Source organism: Poecile atricapillus, chromosome 6, assembly GCF_030490865.1.
Source record: "Poecile atricapillus isolate bPoeAtr1 chromosome 6, bPoeAtr1.hap1, whole genome shotgun sequence".
NCBI lineage: Eukaryota > Metazoa > Chordata > Aves > Passeriformes > Paridae > Poecile > Poecile atricapillus.
The window spans coordinates 25,729,570-25,752,220 of NC_081254.1; the positions used below are offsets into that span (position 1 = coordinate 25,729,570).

Genomic DNA, 22,651 nt, shown 5'->3' on the forward strand with positions numbered 1-22,651 from the left:
ATGCACTAATGATCTGACACTATCCTTGAATTTCTATACAGTTATAAGCATATTGTGAAAAAAAAAAAAATCTTGAGGGAACGTGTTAATGCAGAAAAGCCCATTTCTGAGGGACTATGTGTGCAGTATGCCTCTGCCTTCACTGTAACTGTGGCTTTCCTGCCTCCCCTTCTGTTTGGAAGACAGGGGGTTGCAATGCTAATTGCAGTGTTGCAGTTAGCCTTCCAATGACTTGTTTTCAAGGCATTCTGCAGCCCATGTTCATCTGTCTGGAGGACATGATACCTTGGAATCTGTATGACTTGTAAAGGAGCTGATCTCGGCCAGAACCATCTCGTATAGGGATTTTCAAAGAGCCTGCATGCTTTGATTTTTCTGACTGGAAAGTGCAATGCTCCTGTAATCATTAACAGCAAAGAGTCAGGTTTAAGGGTGGGTCATCTGCTGTTGGTTCCTGTTCTTGCCAACACATGATACACAGGATCTTGTGACTGTGTTAACTCCAAACATGAGTGTTTGTTTGCATTTACATCACATCTCAAAATATATTGATGTGTAGAGTAGTCAGGTAACCTCTAAACAGTGAAGAATGGCAATAATTATGTCACCATTCAGATGTGTTAACCCTTATGAACCTGGCTGTTTTCATGCCTCTTATTTTGGTGCTGAAGTAGGTGGGATGGAAAGGCGAAGAATTGCTGGCTCAGATAGTAGGGAGAAGCAAGTTCCCTCACTTGTCTCCTACACAAGGCCAATGTGTTGGATCTTCTTGTCTGACATAACCAGCTCTGCTGCTGGCCCCTGCACTGTCCTGTGTTGAGTACAAAGGAGGATGGGCTGAAAAGGGGCAGAAGGGAGGCTAAAAACAGCCTGGGAGTAGCACCCAGTTGTGAGATGTGGGAGTGTCTGAGGCTCTTGGCTTAGAATGCAATGGAAGACTTTATGCATGTTCAGCCGTTCCTTGTGGTGTTGGGAGCAGGGGAGGGGGAGGTTCATGTGGCTTTGCTTCAGAAGTAAAAGAAGTTGTGGTGCATAACATTTCCAAGGAGGTGAGCTGTGTTTGGTTTAGTCAATTGCAGCCTGGGCTGGCTGAGTTGGCAAGCCCTGCTAAGCTTTCACAGGCCCAGAGAGGATTTTCCTCCTCCGTTGTTTGGGACCCCAGGCACAGCAAGGAGCTCCAAGTAGAAGTGGTGGCTGAAAGCACATTACTGCAATGCAGGGGCATGTTGCAAAGACGAGTAAATAGCGGAACTCTGGAGAAGAGGACACAAGGCAGGCTTTTCCTCCTGTGGACTTTTTCCCTATCTTAGGGTAGAAATGAGAGCCTGAAAAATCCTGGCCTCAATTCTGCAGTAGCCAGATACTGACTTCTCTTGAGTCTCAGCTTGGGTGCAGTGAGAGCCCAAACTTGCAGACTAAACACAGTACCTCCTGTTTACATCTTGTGGACTGGAGTGGAGCGTGTCCAAGGTGGGACAGGCCGGAGAGCTGCTGTCTATCAGCCCCCGCTGCCCAGGCTGAGCAATGAGCTGAGAGTCACCAGGCTCTGGTGGAGGGTTAGCAGATGACAGGAGTTTGGCAGGTCCCAGCACCATTTCAACCAGACAGGTGCCCATATCACCACCACAGCTGGTACTCAGCGTGAACTGTTTTAGCAGTTTCAGCAGAAAAATTAAGGAGTCATTAGACCACAGAGATTGTACGCCCCGTTTCTATCAACAGTCTTTCCAGGTCACGTTTGAGGCATGTTAGTAGGGGAAGCCTGTCCTGCTGCTGCCCATGCTCTGGGGATGATTAGATTATTTCATTCTCCAGAGCTGTCAAATTGGCACCTTTCCCAAGTACTTGTATTTTTTTTTTTTTTCCATTTAAGTAACATTTAATTAGTTCTAAGAAGCTAAATTCTATTAAAGGTCTAAGCATGTTAAGCTGGTTTATTTCTGAACTCCTTCCACTGTGTCATGTATTGTTCAATAGGGAAATTGCTTTAACTCAGAAATGTACAAACATATTCAAGAAGTCCTCCTTGTTAACACTAGACTCCTGTTTATATGCTAGTTACTGTGGCAAAGTCTCTGATGTGTAACACTTGAATTAACATTACACATGATCAAAGGCTTCCTCGGTTCTTTCTTCCACTCCCCCTTCCCCCAGTGCTGTGACTGCAGAGCCCCCATATTGCCTCCTAAGCGCCTCTCCTCTGCTTTCCGAGGGGTAGATGTTCCAGATGCACAGGGAAACGCTGTGCAGGAGGTGTCTGGTCCTGTGTTGGAGGGTTAAGGATGCTGATCATGCAGACAGACTCCAACATAAACTGCCCCACAGTGACATTCATATTTCTGGTGGAGCGTCCAAGGTTCTTGGTCCAACGTCTGAGCTGTGCCAAGTGTGCAATTCATCACAGATTGACCTTGTTTGTCTCTAAAACATTCCCAAAGCAAGGTGAGGCTGTGCGTGTGTTCTCTCTCCCTCCCTTACTTTTGTTCCGACAGATGATAGAGGCGCTCTGTTGAAATGTGTTACTGATCAAGCCTGTCCCAATAAAGTTGCCTGAGCCTTTAATACATATTAATATTATCCTGGGGTAGTTTGTGTCAAAGCCTGTCAGCATGCATCATCCTTTGGGAATTACCATCATTAAGTCTCCAGTGATGGGAGTCAGGACATGCTTCTGCAAAGCTCCTCTGCTTTTATGTGGGGCTCTCTGCCTGTCTAGCACAAAGCAGGCTGTTCTCCCCTCCTGCCTTGCTCACCTGGACTGCTTACTCTCCCCAGAGGGAAGAAGGTGGTTTGTTTAACTCTACCTTTAGATAATTTCTGCTCCTGCTGCTTTAGGCAGTCATTGTTCTAGGCAAGAAGATGACATTCAAGTCTTTGATCATATGCAGTGTACATGTTACACATCAGATACTGCTGCAGACTCTGACACACAAGCCAATACAGTGCAGTAAAAACAAACCTATAGTTAAAGAGTCCTCATTAACTGTGAAATCTAGCACACAGAATGTAAGAAATATCTCTGCACTTTAGCCTTGCCCCTGTTACACATGTGTATTTCAATGCAGTATCTAAGTGAAGAATCATACATATTTTTAACAGAGTGTGCTTGCCTCATTCACTGCATAGCGATGCAGTGTGTTTGGGGGATGAATCAGGAATGTGGAGTAAACTCTTGCCTATAGGACTTCCACTTTGTTCATTTGTTAAAATTGGAAACTGTGTAATGAATGAGGCAGGTAATTGCAGAAAAATCACAGCAGTCTTACAGTGAAGTCTCTTAAATGTTGCCCTGGAGAACTGGGTCCTGTTCCTGCCTCTACTACTCTTTTCTTTCTCAGTGCTATTCCAGAGTCTTAAGCTAAAATGTTCTCACCTGGCAAGTGACTTTGTGTTCCTCATTTTCTGGATGCCCAGCTCAGAAGCTTGATCTGTGGTCCCAGCAACATGAGGAGGTCAGGAGGAATTCCCTTGTGCATACCTCTGTGCTCCACAGGACTAAGTGAATTGGAAAACAGGGATCTTCAAGTCTTGAGATGGGCATTCACAAGAATGACATTCAGATTCAACTTTTTTTTCACTCATTTTCCTATGTCTGTTCAGAAGAATATTCTTCCGGTCATCCTTTGAAGAATGCAATGAATTCAGTGCTTGCCAGGCATTCCAGCTCCACAGATGAACACCAGAAACAATTTCAGGAAGAGATTAAAATTTGTTCTTGCCGGTCAGGAGAAAGGATTTCTTTGGGGCAGGGGTTCAGCCTGGGAGCTGTGGTTGAAGACCCATGTTCAGCTTCCTGCAGGTTTTCTCTGTGACTTTGAAGTCTCTACTTCCTTGAGCCTCCATCCCCCATCTGCTGTATGGAGGGGAGCACTTCCCTGCCTTGAAGAAATGTGAGGCCAAGCACATCAGAGGTTGAGAGAATGGTGGACAGTAAGATTAGGTGCTTCCTGTGTTATCCAGGCTGGCAGTAGTTGGATGAAGCATACTAAATAAAGGGGAAGAGAGTGGGAGAGAATGGGAAAGCAAGTTGAATGATAATGAAATGATGATGAATGCTGCATTCAATGAGCAGAACCATCCTGAGGACTGAGCAGGGCAGAGATCTTGCTGGAGAAAAACTGCAGGTGATCCTGTGATTACAGATTTGTTTCATGAGGCAGACACGTGCTGAAGCCAAATCAGCATGGCATAGTTTCTGTGCAGCAGTTTTCTAAGTTTTGTATACCCAGTGTCACTCGTGTCTGGGTGCAGAGGGTATTTTTTCCAGGTAATTTACTTGGGTTTGGGACTAATCCCGTTAGGCAGGTGGAGGCTATAGATCACTGGCACTTGGCACCCCCTGATCCTCAGCATAATGTGAATGTCTCTGTGTGAGCTGAAGAGCTCACAACCGTGGTGGGGTGTTATCCTCTGGCACCAGGCACTTCTGGGGGCCCTCTTTGTTCACCTCCCTTGCCAGTAGGTTCCCAATATCCATCTGACAGCATGTGGATGTTAAGGCTGTGGAAATGGGGTTCTCCAGTCTCCTTGGCCTTTGTTGTCCCCAGCTTTGGCCTCTACCCTTCATCCTGTTTTTCTGTATCTACATCCTTCCCTCATCCTGGCCTGTCTCTGCTTTTCTCTCCTCCCCTTCATTCAAGTTGGAAAATTCCTTCTCCTCCTCCTCCACATGGTCTGACTTCCAGCAGAAACACTGAGAGCGCTGGAGAGTTTCCCTGCCATTAGTCCTGATGTGTCTGGTGACATAGCAATCCCTCACCTCAGAGGAATGATCAGAGGAAAAACCACTCCTTAGCCCTGTTTTTGGGCAGAGCTGCCTTGGGCTGGGGTGTGCTCAGTGAAGAAGGACCCTTAATTTCTCATAAAGGCGATGGGCAAGCAGTACTTTCAGAGACTTTTGACTTAGCAAAGTATTTTCATGATCAGGAGAAAGACCTGAATGTTGTCCAGAGCACTCATTTACTAATCTTCATCACCCTCTTCATAAGGGGTGGTTTTCATGCCAACAAAATTATCATATGAATTTGCTAGTAGTGTCAAAACACACTTTTTCCAAAATACCTCTCTCAATTCCTTTTTCCCTAAAAACCTTTAGAAAAAAAAAAAAACAAAAACAAAAACAAGGCATCCAGCATGGAAAAATAAGTTGAAGCTTAGGACAGCAAGGTCAAACCTTTCATAGAAAATGTTAAATGTGCCTGTAGGCAGGATAGGTACATGGAAGCCGTGGGAAGCGTCCAGCGTGCAGGAGCTATCAACATGTGCTATCTATGCTGGCAGTCACAGCAGAGGGGGGGATTACTGTGAGCAGGGTCATGGGGGATGATCCATTCTTTTGGTTTGGCAACCTAAGTGAAAAATCTGGGAAAGAAGATCAGACTGAGCCCAATCTTTAAATATTTTCAGTTTTTCCTGCTGAAACAAAAGCCTTAAAGAGACCAAAAGCTGAAATAAAATCCTTTTATGTTGAATGAAACCAGAAATAAGAAAGTTTTCTTTAATAAAATCAGGGGAAAAAACTAGTTTTGCAGAATAGGGCTGGAGGTGTTAGAACTTTGCTTTCTTTAATCAATATTGAAGGAATATAATGTGCATATAGGATATGAGAAACTCAAACTTTATTTCTTCTCTTTAATTTGAACCCCTATTTCTACTTCTTTGCTTTATGGGCACCACAACTATAGGGTATTTTGGTTCTTCCTCAGCTCTTCCAATTGGAGTTGTTCCACATCATATAAAACACTGAATTAGTCACAGAGTGCACAAGAGAATGACTTTGTTCCGGTAGAGTCAGGACATTCCCCTGGAAATGAACACATCTGGTTCTTCTCTCTGCTAGACCACATGTTAAATCATTTATGCACATTGGCATAATGGCAGCAACAGAGGTTCAAAGCAACATTTGAAAGAGCTACTCTGATGCTCAAGATGCTCACTTGTAAGTGGTAGCTATGGGTCATGTCCTCTCTTGAAGACACAGGATTGATTTTTGATCTCCCCACACTTGAATAGATGTGTTATTCCTAGCGTGGTGAGTTTGACAACACCCACAAGCTGTTTTGAGTTGTGTACAACTACAGCCTGCTCTTCTCCAAAGCAGTTTTATGTGTCTACTCATGAAATTATTTTTCAGAATCTTTTGAGTGGCTTCCCCCAAATTCTTGAGCAGGTCTTAGAAACCTAAGCTAGCAGTTTTCCAGTTTATCCTGTGCCCCAAACACTCCTCAAAATCTTACTGCATTGTCTTGTGTTCTTCTCCCTCAGAGCTGAATGAGACACTGGGAGACAATTAGTCTAGGGTAGAAATGCACCGTTAGAACATGATGATCCTCCCGATGTCAACTCTCCTGCAGCATGTTCTCTAGTACTTTGTCCAGGCTAGTTTTGGATGAGTCAGGTTCTTTCATCCTTCTTAATCTGACTGACTGTCTATCCTGCCACCTAATGCCCCTCCCTTGCCACTCAAACTACATTTTGGCTACTTTGTGTAGGTTGTCTTCCGCCCACTTAGTGCATTCTTTGAAATGCCTGTTCTTCCTTTGCTTTTTCTCTCTGAAAGAATTGGATTTGCCTGTTGTCTTGGCTCCCTTACCAGCCCTTTCCCCAGCTGAGCCAAGTTTTATGTATTGAATCAAAGAAGCCTTGTCTGCACCATAGATCTCATCAGTCTGAGCTCTAAGGAGCTCAGGTCCTCGGGATCAGCCTTGTGACTGAGAATATCATGAAAAGATCCCACAAGGTCAAAATCTTTCAGTGTCATCCTATACTTCCTCTTCTGGGATTGTAACATCATGGTGTGAAGCAATAGGGTCCCTGAGGCATCTGTGAGTGGATGTTTCTCTTTTACAAGGGGGGGTTGTGAATCTCCTGGAAGAGCAGCAGTGGAATTTCCCATCAGAGGTGTTTGTTGCAATACTGGTACCTTTGAGGCTTGTAGTGAGAGCTGTGATGGATTCTGGCAGCAAGGTGGCCTTTTCAGACAGTGTCAGGGCTGGCCTGACGTAGAACAATGATGTGACAAGACCTCTGCCCTGAACCACTTGCAGCGTGAGCAAAGCAGTGCAAAGGAGTCCAGGTCAAGGGGAGAGCAGAGAGGTGGGCTGTGGAGGGTGCCTGTGGCACAACACGTGGGTTCATCAGGGGATTTTATTGGTGGAAATTTCAGTGGAAAAGGCTGACACACTTTAACTTAAATTTTGGCTGTGCTGACAACAAGAATTAGGCTGAAGCATTTTCAGGGCAAAGGACTCCTAAAAATTGCTGGATATTTCCAGATGTAACAGATGATTTGGCTTAGGATACAACTGTTCCACCTGTTCCAGGCATGGCACCCAACGGATGAACAGTTTCTAATAAGGGTTAGTGTGGTTTACATAAGGGTTTATTGCAATGTGTCCTCACCTTCTCTGGCTGGACATACAGGCCAGTTCTGTACTGAGTCCAGAACTAATGAAACATTGTTTCCTTTCTTTGACAAACCTGCTAGAAAAGCAATTTGCAGTGTTTAATGGAAACAGAGCACTAGGGCAAAGTGTGTGATTGGTTTTTTCCAAGGTAGGTAAGAAAATTGAGTGTTATCAGTGGAAGCCTCTGCTTCAGTGTAGCTGGGCTATTTGCTTGTGTCTTGCCCTGGGCAATGCATATTTCCTTAAGCTGGGCAGAGGTGAAGCTTGATTCCTAGCTCAGCCTCTGAAAGTCTTCCTTGATCAAAGTCTTGCCAGCTGTGCCAGGCATTCAACATTGGTGTGACCTCTGTCCCCAGTAGCCTTTCCTGAGCTGAGAATTTCAATCCCTCATGACAGTGTTGAACGCTGTAGTGAGAGATGAGGTGTTAAGTGTGGGCTGGTACCTGGGGTGGTACCTGTAAGCTGACTACAAAGTCTTTAATGTTTTACTAAGCACCAGCTGCCTTTCGGAGTCAGCCGAACTCATCTGGAGACCCATGATCTCGTGTACATTTTTAGATTTCATCCATTTTCATATGTCTGCAGCTGAGTACCTGTAACAAGTCATTATACAGATTTCTCAGCCAGATGTGGTATGAAAGCATCAACACAGAAAGCTTCAACATAAACTCCTTCAGGTGACCTGTAGGTGAGCCCTGTGGATAAGAAGTAGATTTCAGCAAGCTCAGGTGAGACTTGCCACGAGAGGGAGACAGCATGTGTTCCCTGAGCACTTCCACCTGAATGAGACAGCCTAGCCTGGTGTTCTGAACATGTCTGGACACTTGGAGCTGTTAGCAAAGTGGTGAGAACCCAAACTTTGTACCTCAGTTGTGTGGTAGGTCCCTGTGATAGAAAACAGGGACTTATCTTCTGGCTAGTCGTCATCTTCCAAGCATCTGTAGCATGACTCAGTGCCACAAAACACAGAGCAAATGGAATCCAGATCTGCTGGCAATGGTTTAGCACGTGTCCAGGCCTCTCTAGGTCAGGTCCGGGAGATCCTGGTGCAAGCAGGACTGTGCAGCACCCAAGGAGTTATTTCAGATACCCACAGCTGGCTGGCAGGGCATTCACTGTTCATACTGCAAACAGGCATTGCACAGGCTGAGCTGCACCCTGTGGCCAGCTTCAGCAGGCTGGCTGTTTGCACAGGCCTGTGAAAACAGTGCTGCAAGCACTGCGCTGCTGTGGCACCCAGGACACCTGCTCAGGACCGTTCCTTTGCTTCCTCAGCATCAGCCAAGAGATTTCATGGGAGAAGAGGCTTGTTCAGTGCACATGGGATGGCTTCATTTGCCCTCCAGATTGTGTTGGCTTTTCCCATGGCTGCAGCACAACAGTGGAGCTCTGTTTTCCTTTGGGAAGGGAATAAGCTGCTTCATCATTGTGATCTCTGTGTAGTGTCCTGTTGATAAGATCAGTCAACAGCATCAGAGGAAAACTCAGATTCAGTTCTGAAGTATAAAGTGAGTGAGGCCTATTTGTTTAATTTGAGCTTCTAAGGTTTAAATCCCAGAGGAAATTAAATTAGGTGCCTAGAGCAATGGCAGTCTGTCATGTTTATTTGCTGGGAATGTCACCTTTAATATCATGCACATACAACGTGTATGTGTGTGTGTTAATGTAATGGGGTATCATACTGTGCAGGAGTAGGCATGCTACAAGAACTGGAAATGTGAAATATTACAAGTGAAGGGTGCTGAGATAGGGTTGGATTTATTTTCAGCCTTCTCCATCAGACTCACTCACCAGCACAAAGGTGGTTTAGCTGATTTCAGGTGGGGATGGCAGCCTGATCTATGTATGAGCACAGGCATTAGTGCTCTTGGGCCCTTTTGACTGGGCTACTTCTGACAGGAGAAGTCTTGTCTACATGCGAATCCAGGATAACAATACTTTTTGCATCCCAGCCCTCTTAAGCAGTTGGTGTCCTGCTGGTACATGCCTTCCCCCTGCATGCTCAGGAGAGCCTCAAGAGTGCCAGTTTCCTGTGCTGTGGGACAGGCTGCTTGTACATTTGGTTACACCTGCACTCCAGAGTCTCCCTTCTTCAGGAAAGAAGGCAGATCTCCCCAGCCTGTGTGGGGTAGTAAGTAGTAGGATTTAGAGTGAGGCTTTTTCTGACTTGGTCTGTTAAGGACAGGCTCTGAGACACATGCTGTGTGTGTGTGAATGTCACTGCAGCAGTTTGTCATTGCAGCCTGTGACGCCTGTCCTCCACCAAAGTTAACTGTCCATGCAGGGCTCGCAGAAGGTGCTGCGATCTTTCCTCATGTGCTGCACAGAGTAGACTGCCATTGCTTCGAGCCCCCAAATGCAGCTGAGCTGAGCTGTGGTCTCCTGTCTCACTTCACTTGTCAGACCTTTCAGGGAGCCAGTTCAGCTCAGTACCTCAGTGGAATTTGTGCTTTTTTTCAGCTGGATTACCAAAATCCACTGAGAGAGGGCAGTGAGCTGAAGACGGGCTCAGCCATCTTAAGGCATCGCACTCCAGTTTCAGTGTTAGGCACAGTGCTCCACGTAGGTTTGTCCCTAGCCAAGACCTGACCTATCCCCTCCTTCATTCTTTCCACCTTTTGCTGTTTACCCGTGCATATCCTGTCTTGTTTTCCTACAGCTTCAGAGCAGCTGGCTGCCTTGCACACGTGGCTCCCATTTCTCTCCTGCCTGTGGCACCTTGGGAGTGCCCAGGGGTCTTCCTGCTGCGCTTGTCTTCTAGTCTCCCTGCCAAAGCTGTAGCTCCTCATTCCTGCTCTCTCACCCATCCCAACCTCTGGCATTTTTGCTCATCCGTGGATGGCTGAATATTCATTTCCTCCTGGCCTGATTGCTGTGAATACCAATTCCTCCTCCTTTTTCCGGCTGTTCTGTAGATTTTGATGTCTGCCAAATTGTTTTCATTCCCTCACCCCACTGCAGACTGCACCTCCGCAGAAAACGATCCACCCGGTGCAGAGCCCCAGCTCCCCACCCAGCCCTTCCTCCTGAGCTGTGTGATCAGGTTGCCCTCCTGCCTCCAACAGGGACAGACTTCTCCCTCCTCCTGCAAACAGTCAGCAAATGAGTGTCTCTGGTTCAACAGGCAGAAGAGTTGCAGGCCCCTGCAAGGAGACTGCAGCAGTTTGCGGTGGCACTGTGTGTTTCAGTGCAATGTTCCTGAGCTTGCCAGTCTGCAGATTGGTGCCAGGTTGCAGAGCCCTGTCCAAAGCAGCAAGCTGCTGGCTCCAAGCTGAAGCAGAATTTTTTTAGGCTTGAGGTATGATCAGACGGGCCTGGTAGAGGTGCCCTGCATTCATGCTGAGCAGCTTGGTCATAAGCCCTGGCCTGGAGCCTGCTGCAGGCTGAAGCTAAGTGAAGAGGGGAATGTAGTGGAGAGGGGAGGTTGTGGTTCCATCTTCCCCCAGAAAATCTGTGTGCAGTGGCAGTAGTGTGGCAATGTTGACAGGAGAGGACTGCAGACACCTTGGATTTGGATTTGGTGTTTTTTGGATATCTTGTCTTGCCCAATAAAATACAAAAGGGAGACCAGAGTCTTCTCTTTCTATCCAATTGTCTGGCTTATATGGTGTCAAAATGGAGCCCAGAGACTTCCGCTTGCCCATGGCATCCTGGCAGTCACTCTCTCTCCACTGGTGTTACTGGCCTAAGCAGCCAGTGGGCATGGGAGATGGGCTTCCTGCAGAGCAATGGGACAGCCTGGCTGCCCCTCTTCCAGACATGAGGTGGAGAGCAGTGCAACTGGCCACTTAGCTCCACCACTGTTTGGTGCTAGAACAGTCCCTTCTCTGGAACACAGGGCTCATGGCTGGGAGGAACAGGGAGAAGAAGGGTGAGAAAGGGGGCATGGGAATGGTGGGCTCTTCTGGATGGAAAGTAATGCCAGAGCGGAGGAAAGGGTGGACCAGAGGAAGGAAAGGAGGAGCAGGGAGAAAGAAACAAACCTGTAGGCTAAAATGGGAATAATAATCCACTGGATGCTGCTGCAACCTAACTCCCAGGAATGCTGCTCCAAGGCCCCCTCACTGCGTGGGGATGTTTGCCTGGTCCTGCACTGCCGTCTCTGCTCCTGTGCCAAGCCAGCTGTCCTGCCTGGAGCTCTGGCCTTTGCGGCTGTTGTGAAGAGGGCAGGATGTGTTTGCTTTTGCCTATCACATATTTTTTTAAAGAGGGTGGGAGTTCCTCTGCTTGAATTCCCGGGGCTGATTTTCCCCATGATGTCTCTGGTTTCTGTGACTTGGGGGACTCCATGGAGCTGGGGTCGTGGTCCTCATCCAGGACTTTTGACTTGACAGCAGTTGTTTTCTTGGACTGCTTGATGCTTGCCAGTCTGGCTCTGAGATGAGCCAAAAGCTTTCCCAGTACAGGTATGCAGGACAGGCATGTGCCATCACAACATGGGGGTCTCGCATGGGCATCTCTAGGAGCACTTCCCATACCCAGCATCTGGTGTTCATCTGAACTATGTGCTGTACTGGGGTCAGGCCCTTCCCCATGCCCAGAGCACCAGCTCTGTATGTGTCTCTGGCTCTTCCTATGCTGCTATTTTCTGATTAAACTGTGAGCTTGACTTCAATGGATCAGATGAAAGTGTCTGTCTCCTACTGTCTCTCCAACAGTTGTTATCTTGACCCTTTTTCCTCCTTCCCCACTCTTTCTGTCTAAAGCTGAGCCTCTAATTTTAGACTGAGGGAGATAATTGAGGGTCAAAAAAAATTGCCATATAATTTCAACATTTTTTTCAGTGGTTGGGGTGGAAGACAAAGTTAGGAGCTCCTTGCCCTCAAACTTTTTTATTACAGTAAAGAATGACATAGGGGAAGGAGTGAGTTGGTACAGTCTGCTCTGTGCATAAGTCATGCTGTTCCTTGCAATTAGCTAAAACTAAGAGTGTAAAGGTGTAAAATACTGTATTTCCTTTGCAGATCCTATTGACGGAAGAGTTCGTAGAGAGAATGCTGGAAGATTTAGAAGATCTGAATTCTCCAGAGGAAGTAAGGCTGCATCATTCCTGTATCTTCCATGTACTGTCCCAGAGAGCTCAGCCCATCCTGCAGCTTGTCTTTGATCCTCCCCTTAGCCTGCAGGCTGCAGCCCTGCCCCATCCCTAGACTTGAGGCCATTCTAAGCCTTCACATCTGCTGTGAACTACTGAGGCACTGACAGAAGGGACTGCAAGAAATACAAGACAGGGATAGGTAGTAAGGTAAACTCTGTGTTTTGACTTCCATCAGCATCTTTTCCAGCATGGTGTCTAAACACCCCAAATGAAAGCAGTGCAGCCAGGTGGCAGGGTTTCCTCCATGCCATGTATAGATATTGTCATCACCAGCAGCTCTTAGCCCATCACCTTCCCTGCTTTCAGAAAGGCTGAAAGTGATGGCAGCACATTTACTTTTGAACAATCTGTTGTATGGGCCTCCTTTAGTGGGTTTGGTAAGCAGGCAAGGCTGTTTCACATCTGCTACTTGGCCTTCACCTGCTGGCCCTGCACAGTGTGTGAAGAACCATCACCAGTCTGGAAGCGTTACAGCAGCAACCAGGGGTGCTTTATAAAAGCTGGTACTAAACTTCCCACTGCCATGTGATTCCTTCCTGGGGAACATTTAACACCCCGTCTCCCATGCATGCCATATAAATATTCTGCTTGACTTCAAAGATCAGTGGCAGAAATGACATGTAATATTTTTAATCCCATTTTTTACAGCTCCCTGCAGACTCTAAAGAAACTTTCCTTGGCTTGCAGAGCAGCCCTCCCATCCCTTACTCCACTCCCCTCCCCCTCAGGAAAATCTCAGGGCTCTAATTGTTTAATCCAGAGTTGACTTAATGCCAGGGTGTTCTTCACTCTGTGAGTGAGGGGAGCACGCTGCTGGCTGTGCAGTGACTTTCAGGCCAGCTTTTATCCAGTTAAACCTAATCCAAAGCTCATTTTTGCTAGTGACATGGAATCCCAGGAGCACTTTGGTTTGAAGGCCCTTTAGTGAAGGCTTTGGACGGCTCATGTTCCTTCGCTGTCCGTTGAGGCAAAGAGCATGGCAGCTCCTGGCACAGCGACGGGGTGTTTGGTTCCCACTCACTGTGACTTTGCTGAATTAAAAAGTGAAAAACAAACAAATGCAAAGGATGACTTCTCCAAGAGGATTGCTTTGGAACCACTGCTGTTTATAAAAAGGAAAATGCTTGAGATGAAATGTGATCTTTCAGCATCCAGATTCCTCCAAGGATTTGTAACTTGCAGGATCTGGGTTGGGCCAACTGAAAGCATTCCTCAGCAACCCTGGCTGTTGCTGATGATGTTCATGTGGTAGAATGAAGCGCTGTGAGGAGTCTTTCCTTTGCTGCATAAAGAGACACCTGTGTTAAGTGAAATTAAGTGAAATAATCTGTCTGAGTATCTTTAGCATGTTTTTCACATGTCCTAGACAGCGACTCAGAATTCCCTGGGCTGTGCAGGGCCAGTGGATTTTATGGTGCAAGCTATACACAGGGCTTGAGTTTATAAAAAAACTTAAATGGCACTTGAGCTGTTTGTTTCCTAAAGGACAACAAACAGGAGTTTGTGGTAGCCTCTATCCTGAAGAATCTTCCTACTGTAGCCCCAGATCATGGATCAGACCATGACCCACCAGCATATTAAGGTCAATGGATACCAACTGCAGGTTACCCTCATGGGCAGCTGCAAACAGGGCAAGGTCAGGAGCAAATTCAGGTTAGAGAAACCTTTTCTGTGGAGCACGCAGATGGAGGGGTTCTCCTTCAGCAGGAACCTCACACTGAGTCTGTGTTGATGTCCATCAGAAACAGGGCGCTTATGGGAAGAAGGATGAGTAATTGGATAAAGACTGATAATTTCTAGATCGCTGTCCCCTTGTACCAGCTCTCTTATTCAAACAGCTTCTGGGAAGCCTACGGTGCTGCTGGCCTGGGTCTGAGGACTCTGCTAGGAGGAGACCACTGTATCCCCAACCATTCTGAATTAGCCACCTCCAGAGCAGATTGTCACTGGTGGTGTTGGGTCCCCATGGGATTACTCCATGGGAGTCCCATCAGGGTATCAGGGAGTATAGCAGGGCAAGGCAGTGCAACACTGGGTGCAGTACAGTTTTGAAAACAAAATGAGACTGCAAACAGGCTTCCAGAGCTATCCCACGTGTGTTTTGGGTCCTCAGGCTGGTCACTGGGATTGCATGAAATGCCTGTGCAGAACTGGTGACCATTCAGCTGTGGATGGGGCAGATTTGTTCCCTAAGAGATTCCACCCCACACCTTCACCCCCATGCCAGAGCTGTGTTTGAGAGACCTGTGTGAATGCTTGGGCACTGGTCATATGGTTGTGAGAAGGGTTGGTGGTAAGGCTCCTTACAGCTCTGTCCCTGCGTGGTTGTGTTTGGGTTGATGTTGGGGTGACTTCCTAGCCTAAGGAGGGGCATCAGGATGGGACCAGTAGACACGCCTTGTTTGGGAAACATTGGCCACAGACAGTGCTGTGTAAACCAGACTGGGGCAAAAAATCTCCCTTCTGTGTGTGTTTCAACCGATGTTTGCAAAACAGCCTGAGCAGCTGAGTGCCTGTGTGAGCACAAGGCATTGTACGGCTCTGAGGCCTTTGTGCCAGAGGTGGGAAGGACTGGAGCAGGAATGCTGTGCAGGCACATTGGCTCTCCCCAGCCAGGGCAGCATAGTTTGCCTGTCACCCCGCAGAGCTCTGATGGCTCACCTACATTCCACCCTGAATGAGCAGGGATTTGGAAGCTGCCCTAAGACTCCCTTTAAAGCAGATGTGAGCTCTGGGGGCTGGGCTGGGTGAAAGGAGAAGGGACATGGTTAGATAGGAGGGAAGACACTTCTGCTGCAAATCTCCTAAGAGATTGGGAAGGGGTAATGGTGATGGGGGCAGAAACCCTCCAAAATTCATCTGATGAAATAAACAGCACTTGGGCTGAAATCTCAGAACTTTACTTTGGCAACTGAGACAGGCCACATTATCTAATGTCCACTGCTGTCCAAAACATACTGATGGGGAAATGTTTTCTTAGTGGCCTCTTGTTTTAAAAAATAATAATAACATGGGGCTGCCTGCCTTTGCAACAATTTTGTTTTTTTCAGTGCAGATTGCAGTGATATGCATTAACTGGTTCTCTTTACTGTCTTACAGTTTAAACTTCCAAAGGAGTACAGCTGGCCTGAAAAGAAACTGAAAGTTTCCATCTTGCCAGATGCCGTGTTCGACAACCCACTGCATTAGAGCTGAATTACACTATTCTAACAACTGGGAGAGCCAAGTTACTGTCCATTACCCAGTGACTCACAGGATAATTAATGCAGTAAAAACTCTGCCTGCAAATAAAAAGAGTTTGCTGCACAACCACTGCGAACAGAAGAGAAGCTACTCAGCACCAGCCCAGACCGAACTGAGCCCTTTCCTTTATCCTTCCCAAGGCTGAACTCTCTGGGAACAGCCTGCGTATGTGTGAGTGCGAGTGAGAAATATTTAACTATGAAAATTAGTAGTACAAATCCTTTCTCTCTCCTAGCTGCAGAACTCCCCTCTGCCTTAGCCCAGGGTGTAGACGCTCTGCGCGCCTGTATTTACACATACATTTCTGCCAGGTGCGAGCCTATAATCCATGGATTAAATGTTCTTTACGTGACTCTGGAGTCCTTTTGTTAGCCAAACTTTTACTGACTGCAGAACTGTTCTTCCATGTGCTATTTTTTTTTTTTCTTTTTAGAAACTGAATGGTATTTCCCCTGTTTAAAGGAGGCCAAAAGCTCACATGCTTGAAGCTGAACAGATTTAAAGATGAACTTTCTAGTTCAGTCAAGAAAAACAAATCCAGATCCTCCCTGCCCTCAAATTAGGCATGTTTTAAGTGTTGGTCTTGGTGCTATTAGCTATGGTATCGCTGCAAACAGAGGCAACTTTATTCTCATGCATCCTGTCCTTGTGCCTGAACCCCAGGGAAGGTCACAACCTCTGGTTTTGCACAAGCAGGAGGAAGAAAGCTACCGGGGCGGGGGAGATCTCCTGTTTACAGTGTGTTTATCTTTAAAGAGATACTGTCAAGTATTTTTTCCTTGCTATTGTACAGAATTTGAGAAGCTAGAAAGGATCATTTGTTCACAGGGACAACTTCAGCAGCTCTGCAGGATGAGGGGAATGCTTGAAAGCATATGAAGTGGAGATCTCTGCTGCCCTGGCACAGCAGAGAGGAGACCCAGCCTCTATGAAGCCAACTATTCTCCCTGTTCCAGCAGGGTTGTGCCCTAGCGCAGCTCCATTTTCCCCTCTAGCCTCGCTGTGGTGGCTCTTGTTGCTGACCTTCCTCCTTTCAGATGGGTTTGAACTGTAAAGTATCAAAACTAGTTTGAAAATACACTCTCTCTAGATTCCTGTGACTTCCTTCTGGGAGCAAAATAGTGTGCAGAGGAGCCAGTCTCTGCTGTGCCAGGTTGTGTCTCTGCATCAGCTGCTGGCCCTGTGGATATGCTGCAGCAAACCACCGCAGGCTTTACCCCCTGCTGCTGCTGCAGGTTGTTTCTGATGCATATTCCCCAGCCTTCCTCTGCCCATTGTCTTTTGGTGACAACTCTTCACTCCTTGTCAGGGGAGGTGCAGCTTTCCTTCCACTCCTTTCTGCCTGCAAGATAACTGGTGGTTTATGCGGAGTTGCTGTGTGATCCTAATACAAGTACAACAAAAGCTTTTAACACTTAACTCCCCTGATCAAACAGCAAAGTCCAGAAGGCCTCACAGTACCCTGGGGTTGGTTTTCTGTTTGTTTTCTGATTTAATTTCTTCCCAGCACAGCCAGCTTTGATGTTTTCTGCATATATTTGAGGCTGGTTAATGTTGGTCAAGAAGCAGAGCTAGGAGCCACAAAGCTTTCCTTGGACTTGCTACAGAATTCCTCTGTGGCCTCAGGCAAGTCACTCAATGTCTCTCTGTGCAGAGAGGGTAACTATTGACTAGAGTGCTGTAGGACCTACCGAAGCATGCCAGGGTTTGCAGGGGAGGGCGTGCTTTGTGTACAAAGTAGTATTTGTATTATTATAATTGTTTTTATATTATAATTTAAGGCAGGCCAAATGCAGGGTCCAGCACTGCTCTGCAGAACCTTCCTTTCTGCAAAGCTATGAAAGCAATTTACATGTAAATGAGTTTGTCATTTTGTCTGAACTCAGAGGATCATCTTAAAATCCTGCTGTGAAAGAACAAACTTTCAGATATCTGCATGTGCCAGCCAGAGTGATTTCTGTGCTGTGGCAGGCTGCATTCATCCATGGGATCTCTTGGCCAGTTTTCATTGTCCTGGTTAGCACTAAGCATCCCTTCTGCACTGTAGATCTATGTGCGAGGGACAGCGTGGGTGAGAAAGTGGCATGAAAACCTACCAGCCCAGCTTCAAAAATGACATGCCCAAGTGTCCCACCACAAGATAATGGCTAAACAGATAATTGTGGCAGTGGGGAAGAGGCAAGGGCAGCAACTACAATTGTCCCAAAGCCATCCAACAGTAGCCAGTGGATGCTCTTGTACGAGCTTGCTGGGGGTGCTGCGGCAGAGCTGGCCTGTTGCCACGATGCTGGCTGCTCTTCCTTGTTTCCAGATGCTAGGTCTCATTAAAAGGAGCTTAAAATCCACATTTTGGTGGAGAAGGGACATTTAGAAGGTCAATTGTTGCTATTCCTGCAGAGATCAGCACGGGGCAGAGAGAAGTCCATCAGACCCTCTCTGGGCTCTGACACACATCTGGAAAGCTTGGGACCTCCTGCCCTATGAACTCTTTGAGCCTTCACAGCAGGGATCTGGTGCTGTATGCAGGGAAAGCACCTCCTCCAAGCTGGCTTGTGCTCCAGTTCTGCCTTTCTCATGCAAGTGTTTTCCTCACCGTATTTACTCTCATCAGACACTCTGGGCTGGGTTTCCATTGACTTTAGAGGGAGCACGCTGAATGCATGTGATAATCCACCCAGTATCCTTGTGTGTGTGTGTGTATTTTTGTTCCATGTCATGTATTTATATATAGTTCTGTGTATTTGAGTTATGAACAGGTGGCATGCCAGAAATCTCTATTTCTGAGACACTTTCTCACAGATCTTTGCTGGTAGCCAAATAACAATTGAGGAGGGAAGGCTTGAAGGGAAGGAAGTGAAATCTTCCTATTTAAGTAAGGTGGGAAATATTAGACAAATAATTGCTAAAATAGAATTCTGTGTCTTATTGTTAGAGCAACTATGAGAACCTGGTGAAAGTCAGCCCTTGGTCATGTAGCTGCCTCTCAGCAATTTATCTTAGAGTAAGAAAGTTGCAGTTACTCAGTATCCTGAAGAGCTGGGCACCCACAGGACGTCCTCTCCCGATTCACATCAAGTTTGCAACTGTGCCAAAGGCTTACTCACTGGCAAGTAAATGAGATGTGAAGTTTGGATATTTTCATCTTGGGTCAAGAGGACATGTCTGTATGTAAAAGAAATGGAAAAGAAACCTTTGTATTTTAGTGAGCAAGTAGTTTTGAAAGAGGGAAGTCATCAGTGTTAATAAATGCACGGTGTTTTTCTAGCCCAAACCTGCTGAGATGGTAGGACCACTGGTGCTGATTTTTTCTCGACTGTGTGGAAGGCCTGAAGCAGGTTTGTGTGAAACCAAAACCTGTGGGGCTTGTGTTGGCTAAAGACAGTGACCTGGATGGAAATGAAAGCAGTTTAGAAGTAGTGAGTGATTTCTTTCTTCTGAAGAAATCTGGCTATGCAGTTCAATTCAGATATTTGGAAAGATGAAGAGCCTTGAAAATCCAACATGTGACAGCAGTTCTGAAACAGGAGAAGTCTTAAAAGCCAGGGCTACTCTCTCTCCCTCTCAATTTCTGATTAAAAACAGGACAAGGAATGTATAATTTCAGTATTAAAGTATGTAGGGTGTGATCTGAGCAGAGCAGCCAGTCTTGTAGCTGCTGTGACCATATTTTCAGTGGCTTAGATAGGTGGTGCCTGCTGTGTCTAATTCTTTGAGGACGGTGTATATTGATTTTACTCTACATGGAATTGCCAACAATGATTTGAAATTATATTCTGAAGCTCTTTGCTTTAAATATTCAGTTGTTCTTGGATGGCTTTTGAAATTATACCATCAGGTCATCAAATGGTCTTGGGAGAAGTGAGGGTTGTGTTGTTTTTGATCTGGGACCAGTAGAAATATTATTTTAAAAAAACCCAAAACACTAGAAAGCAATGCTTGGCTCTTCCCGCCTCCTAGGTTGGCATCCAGAATCCATGACCTGCTTTTCCAGCTTGTATCCAGCCAGGGCAAGGCAGCATCACGTCAGGTAGGGAGAAGAGCTTCAAGCCAGAGGAAACCCTTAGACCCATGTGTCCAGTTTTCCCCTAGCTCAGACCATCGCCTTGTGCCTTCTGGCTCCACTGTATCAAATCTTGGGCTTCAGCCCCTGCTTGATCTCAGCCAGGTGAGGAGGGGTTCCAGCAGCAAGAGAGCCCTTCCACCTCCCAGGGACTGGGTGACTGCCCTCCTGTGAGAAAACACATTGTGCCTTAATTTTTCCTGTGAGTGAAGCTGCAAGGGCAGACAAATTGTCGAGCAACAAAGAATTCCTTTCTGTGCATCTGTCCCTATTGATAAATGCCAGCCTGCACAGCAGCCAGACTGTATCCAAAGCAATCTCAAAATCCACATTTGCCTATGGGGTTCACCTCTTAAGATTTTAAAGCTGGATTTAAGTCTCTCAACCTAACAAGGTCTGTTTCAACCTACTGTTTTTATAACATGATTTCTGTTGTGCAGTGTCTGTTTGTTCTCTTTTTTTAAAAAAAAAACCCAACCCTTGTGTTTGACATGAGTCCAAAATTTCAAGTGGAGAATAGGCCTGAGGTTGCAAATGTGTTTTAAATGTGGTCCCGTATCGACTTGTCTCTTAGGCAGTGAACCTGTCGTGTATCGTGCTTCACCACCTCTTCATTTCTACCATGATTGTTTCCCCTGAAGTCGCTGACAGACCATAAAATCATCATAAGTGGCACATTAGTTCACAAATGTCATTTCTAGTCTGCTGTAAAGGGGCTGCCCTGTCCCTTTCCCTTGCTGGAAGACCACTGCATCATTCACCATTTGCCTGTGGAGCCCCAATGCAGGAGAGGATTGTCAGCTCAGGAAAGGCTGCACATGGCAGATGTGGCTGACCAGGGCCTGGTTGTTTTTAAACTGTCCTGATGCTGTGCCTGCCCTCTATAAAAAGAGGAAGAGAGAGAGAAAAAAGCCCAACCTCAAAAAGCCAGAGGAAAATTTCCTGCCGATTGTCGTGTTTTGCAAACACTGGTCTTTTCTCTTGCCCTCTCCCTCTGCTCTCGACGAGGCTGGAGATGAAAATGGCTCCTTTGTTCCTTTCCCTGGGGCCCAACTGCAGCGAACGTGCGGCTCCATAAACTCTCCACGAGCAGCGAGGGTGGGAGGGACCGAGCTGTCACCGTGTGCTGTAGGTCCTTCATAAACACGGCTTGTTGACAGTGCCCCGAGCAGGATGGGAGCAGAAGGGCTCTGTGATGCTGGTGATGAGGCTCCTGTGCCCTTCTTCCTACAGAAGCAAGTGGGATGCAAAACCCACAGGGGTTGAGGAAGGGGAGGTGGGTGTGAGTGGCCATGTTGTTCTGGTAGGGTCTGATCACAGGCTTGGGGGCTCTGGGCTTTTGGCTTTTCCCCAAAGTGGGAATTTGCAGCCCCGTGGAAGCAGGCAGCACCCTGCTACAGGCTTGTAGTGGTGCCCTGCCCCCTGCACTGGGATGTTCCTGGCACCCATCCAGCCCTGTAATCCTGATACTCTGAGTTTGGCCACGGTCATGCTCCAAACGCAAATTTATTCTTTCAAAACTCTTCTCTTGTCCAGCCTACGCTGGACACATTAACTTTTCCCTTTTTAAAAAATGGATGGAGGTTTTTCCTCTCACTGGGGACACTACTTGTTTTGTGTGCTGAACGGGAGCAAAGGCAAGGTTCCCAGGGCAGGGGACACATGGGTGACTGGGACCACAACAAACCCTGACCGCTGGGGTTGCCCTTGCAGCCCTGAGGTGAATTTTTCAGTACTTCAGCTGCGTGTGTGTGTGTGTGTGTGTGTGTGTGTGTGGTCTGCGGGCATGGGGGTCGTGTGGATGGAGGAGCCCCAGGACACTCCCAGCGGGGCTGGAAAGAGCCTGTGTTTCTGTGGCCGGTGTACCAGTACCTTGTAGATGGCCTTTCTTCCCTCTCCCCTCCTCCTTTTTTTTACAAAAGACAAAAAACAAACGGAAAGCTAAACTAGCAGAGGTTTTAAAATATTTTATATTAGTTTCTAATGTAAATTCTTACATTGTTATTGCAGTGCTGGGTGTGTTTCGCCTGCACGTAACTTTTTGTAATATTTTTGTGAATCACTAAACTTTTTTTTTTTTCCTCTCGTGTATTCTAAGTGCATTAAAGGTATTTGCAGAATTGTCAGTGTCCTTCTCTGCAAGCAACGTGGTGGGACTGACTATCTCCTGCTCAGCTCTGTGACTCCTTTGGCAGTTCCTCCTCACTGACACCTTCCTCCCTGCTCCCAGGGAAGCAGGGTCTCTTGCCCAGACCTCTGGAGTACAAGTGGGGGAGGGACAGGGATCTTTTTTTTCCCCTAAAAACTCAGGAAAACGACTGGTCCCAAGATCTGCCAGGTTCAGCATCTTCCATGAGCATCTGCCGGCAAAACCCCTTGAGTGAAGGCAGCCTGAGTGTCCTGACAGAGCCAGGGTTTTCCATGCTCTTTGGACAGGCTGGAATGGGGAGTGCTTGCACGTGGGTCCAAGGATGCAGCCAGTTGGCCGAGGGATGGCAACCTCGTCCACCAGCACAGGAAGGAGGGAGCTGGGGTGAGTGTCGGGTCAGGTCTGTGTTCCTGTCCTCTGCCAAGTGCCTCCTGGCTTCAGTGGGATTTGTGGGGGTGTGGATGTGTGTGCAGAGACTGAGTAAGTCAGAGAAGAGACACAGCAAACACTTATGAAAAAATATTACTGAGCTAATGTTGCAATGATTTCCCAGTAACACAGAATGATTTTGCAGTAATCTTTTTACACCCCTCAGTAATAAATGCCTTTAAGGCCAGAGAGAAAGGGTGGAATATCTGGGTGGGGGGGAAGAGAGATCTCAGTGCTCAGAGGAAGGATGACAGGGAAAGGAAAGG

At 46.9% G+C, this 22,651-nt stretch overlaps 1 protein-coding gene across 3 annotated transcripts in view; it reads left to right on the forward strand.

Moving 5' to 3' along the window:
- SUFU (SUFU negative regulator of hedgehog signaling) overlaps positions 1-21,928 on the forward strand; it is an 89,684-nt gene extending 67,756 nt beyond the window's left edge. For all 3 annotated transcript variants that reach the window (XM_058841139.1, XM_058841141.1, XM_058841142.1), the window contains 2 exons: positions 12,371-12,439; positions 15,604-21,928. In XM_058841139.1, the coding sequence (XP_058697122.1) occupies positions 12,371-12,439; positions 15,604-15,693 (159 nt within the window). In that variant the 3' untranslated portion in view covers positions 15,694-21,928. The remainder of the gene's footprint in view (positions 1-12,370; positions 12,440-15,603) is intronic.
- The last annotated feature ends 723 nt before the right edge of the window (positions 21,929-22,651 follow it).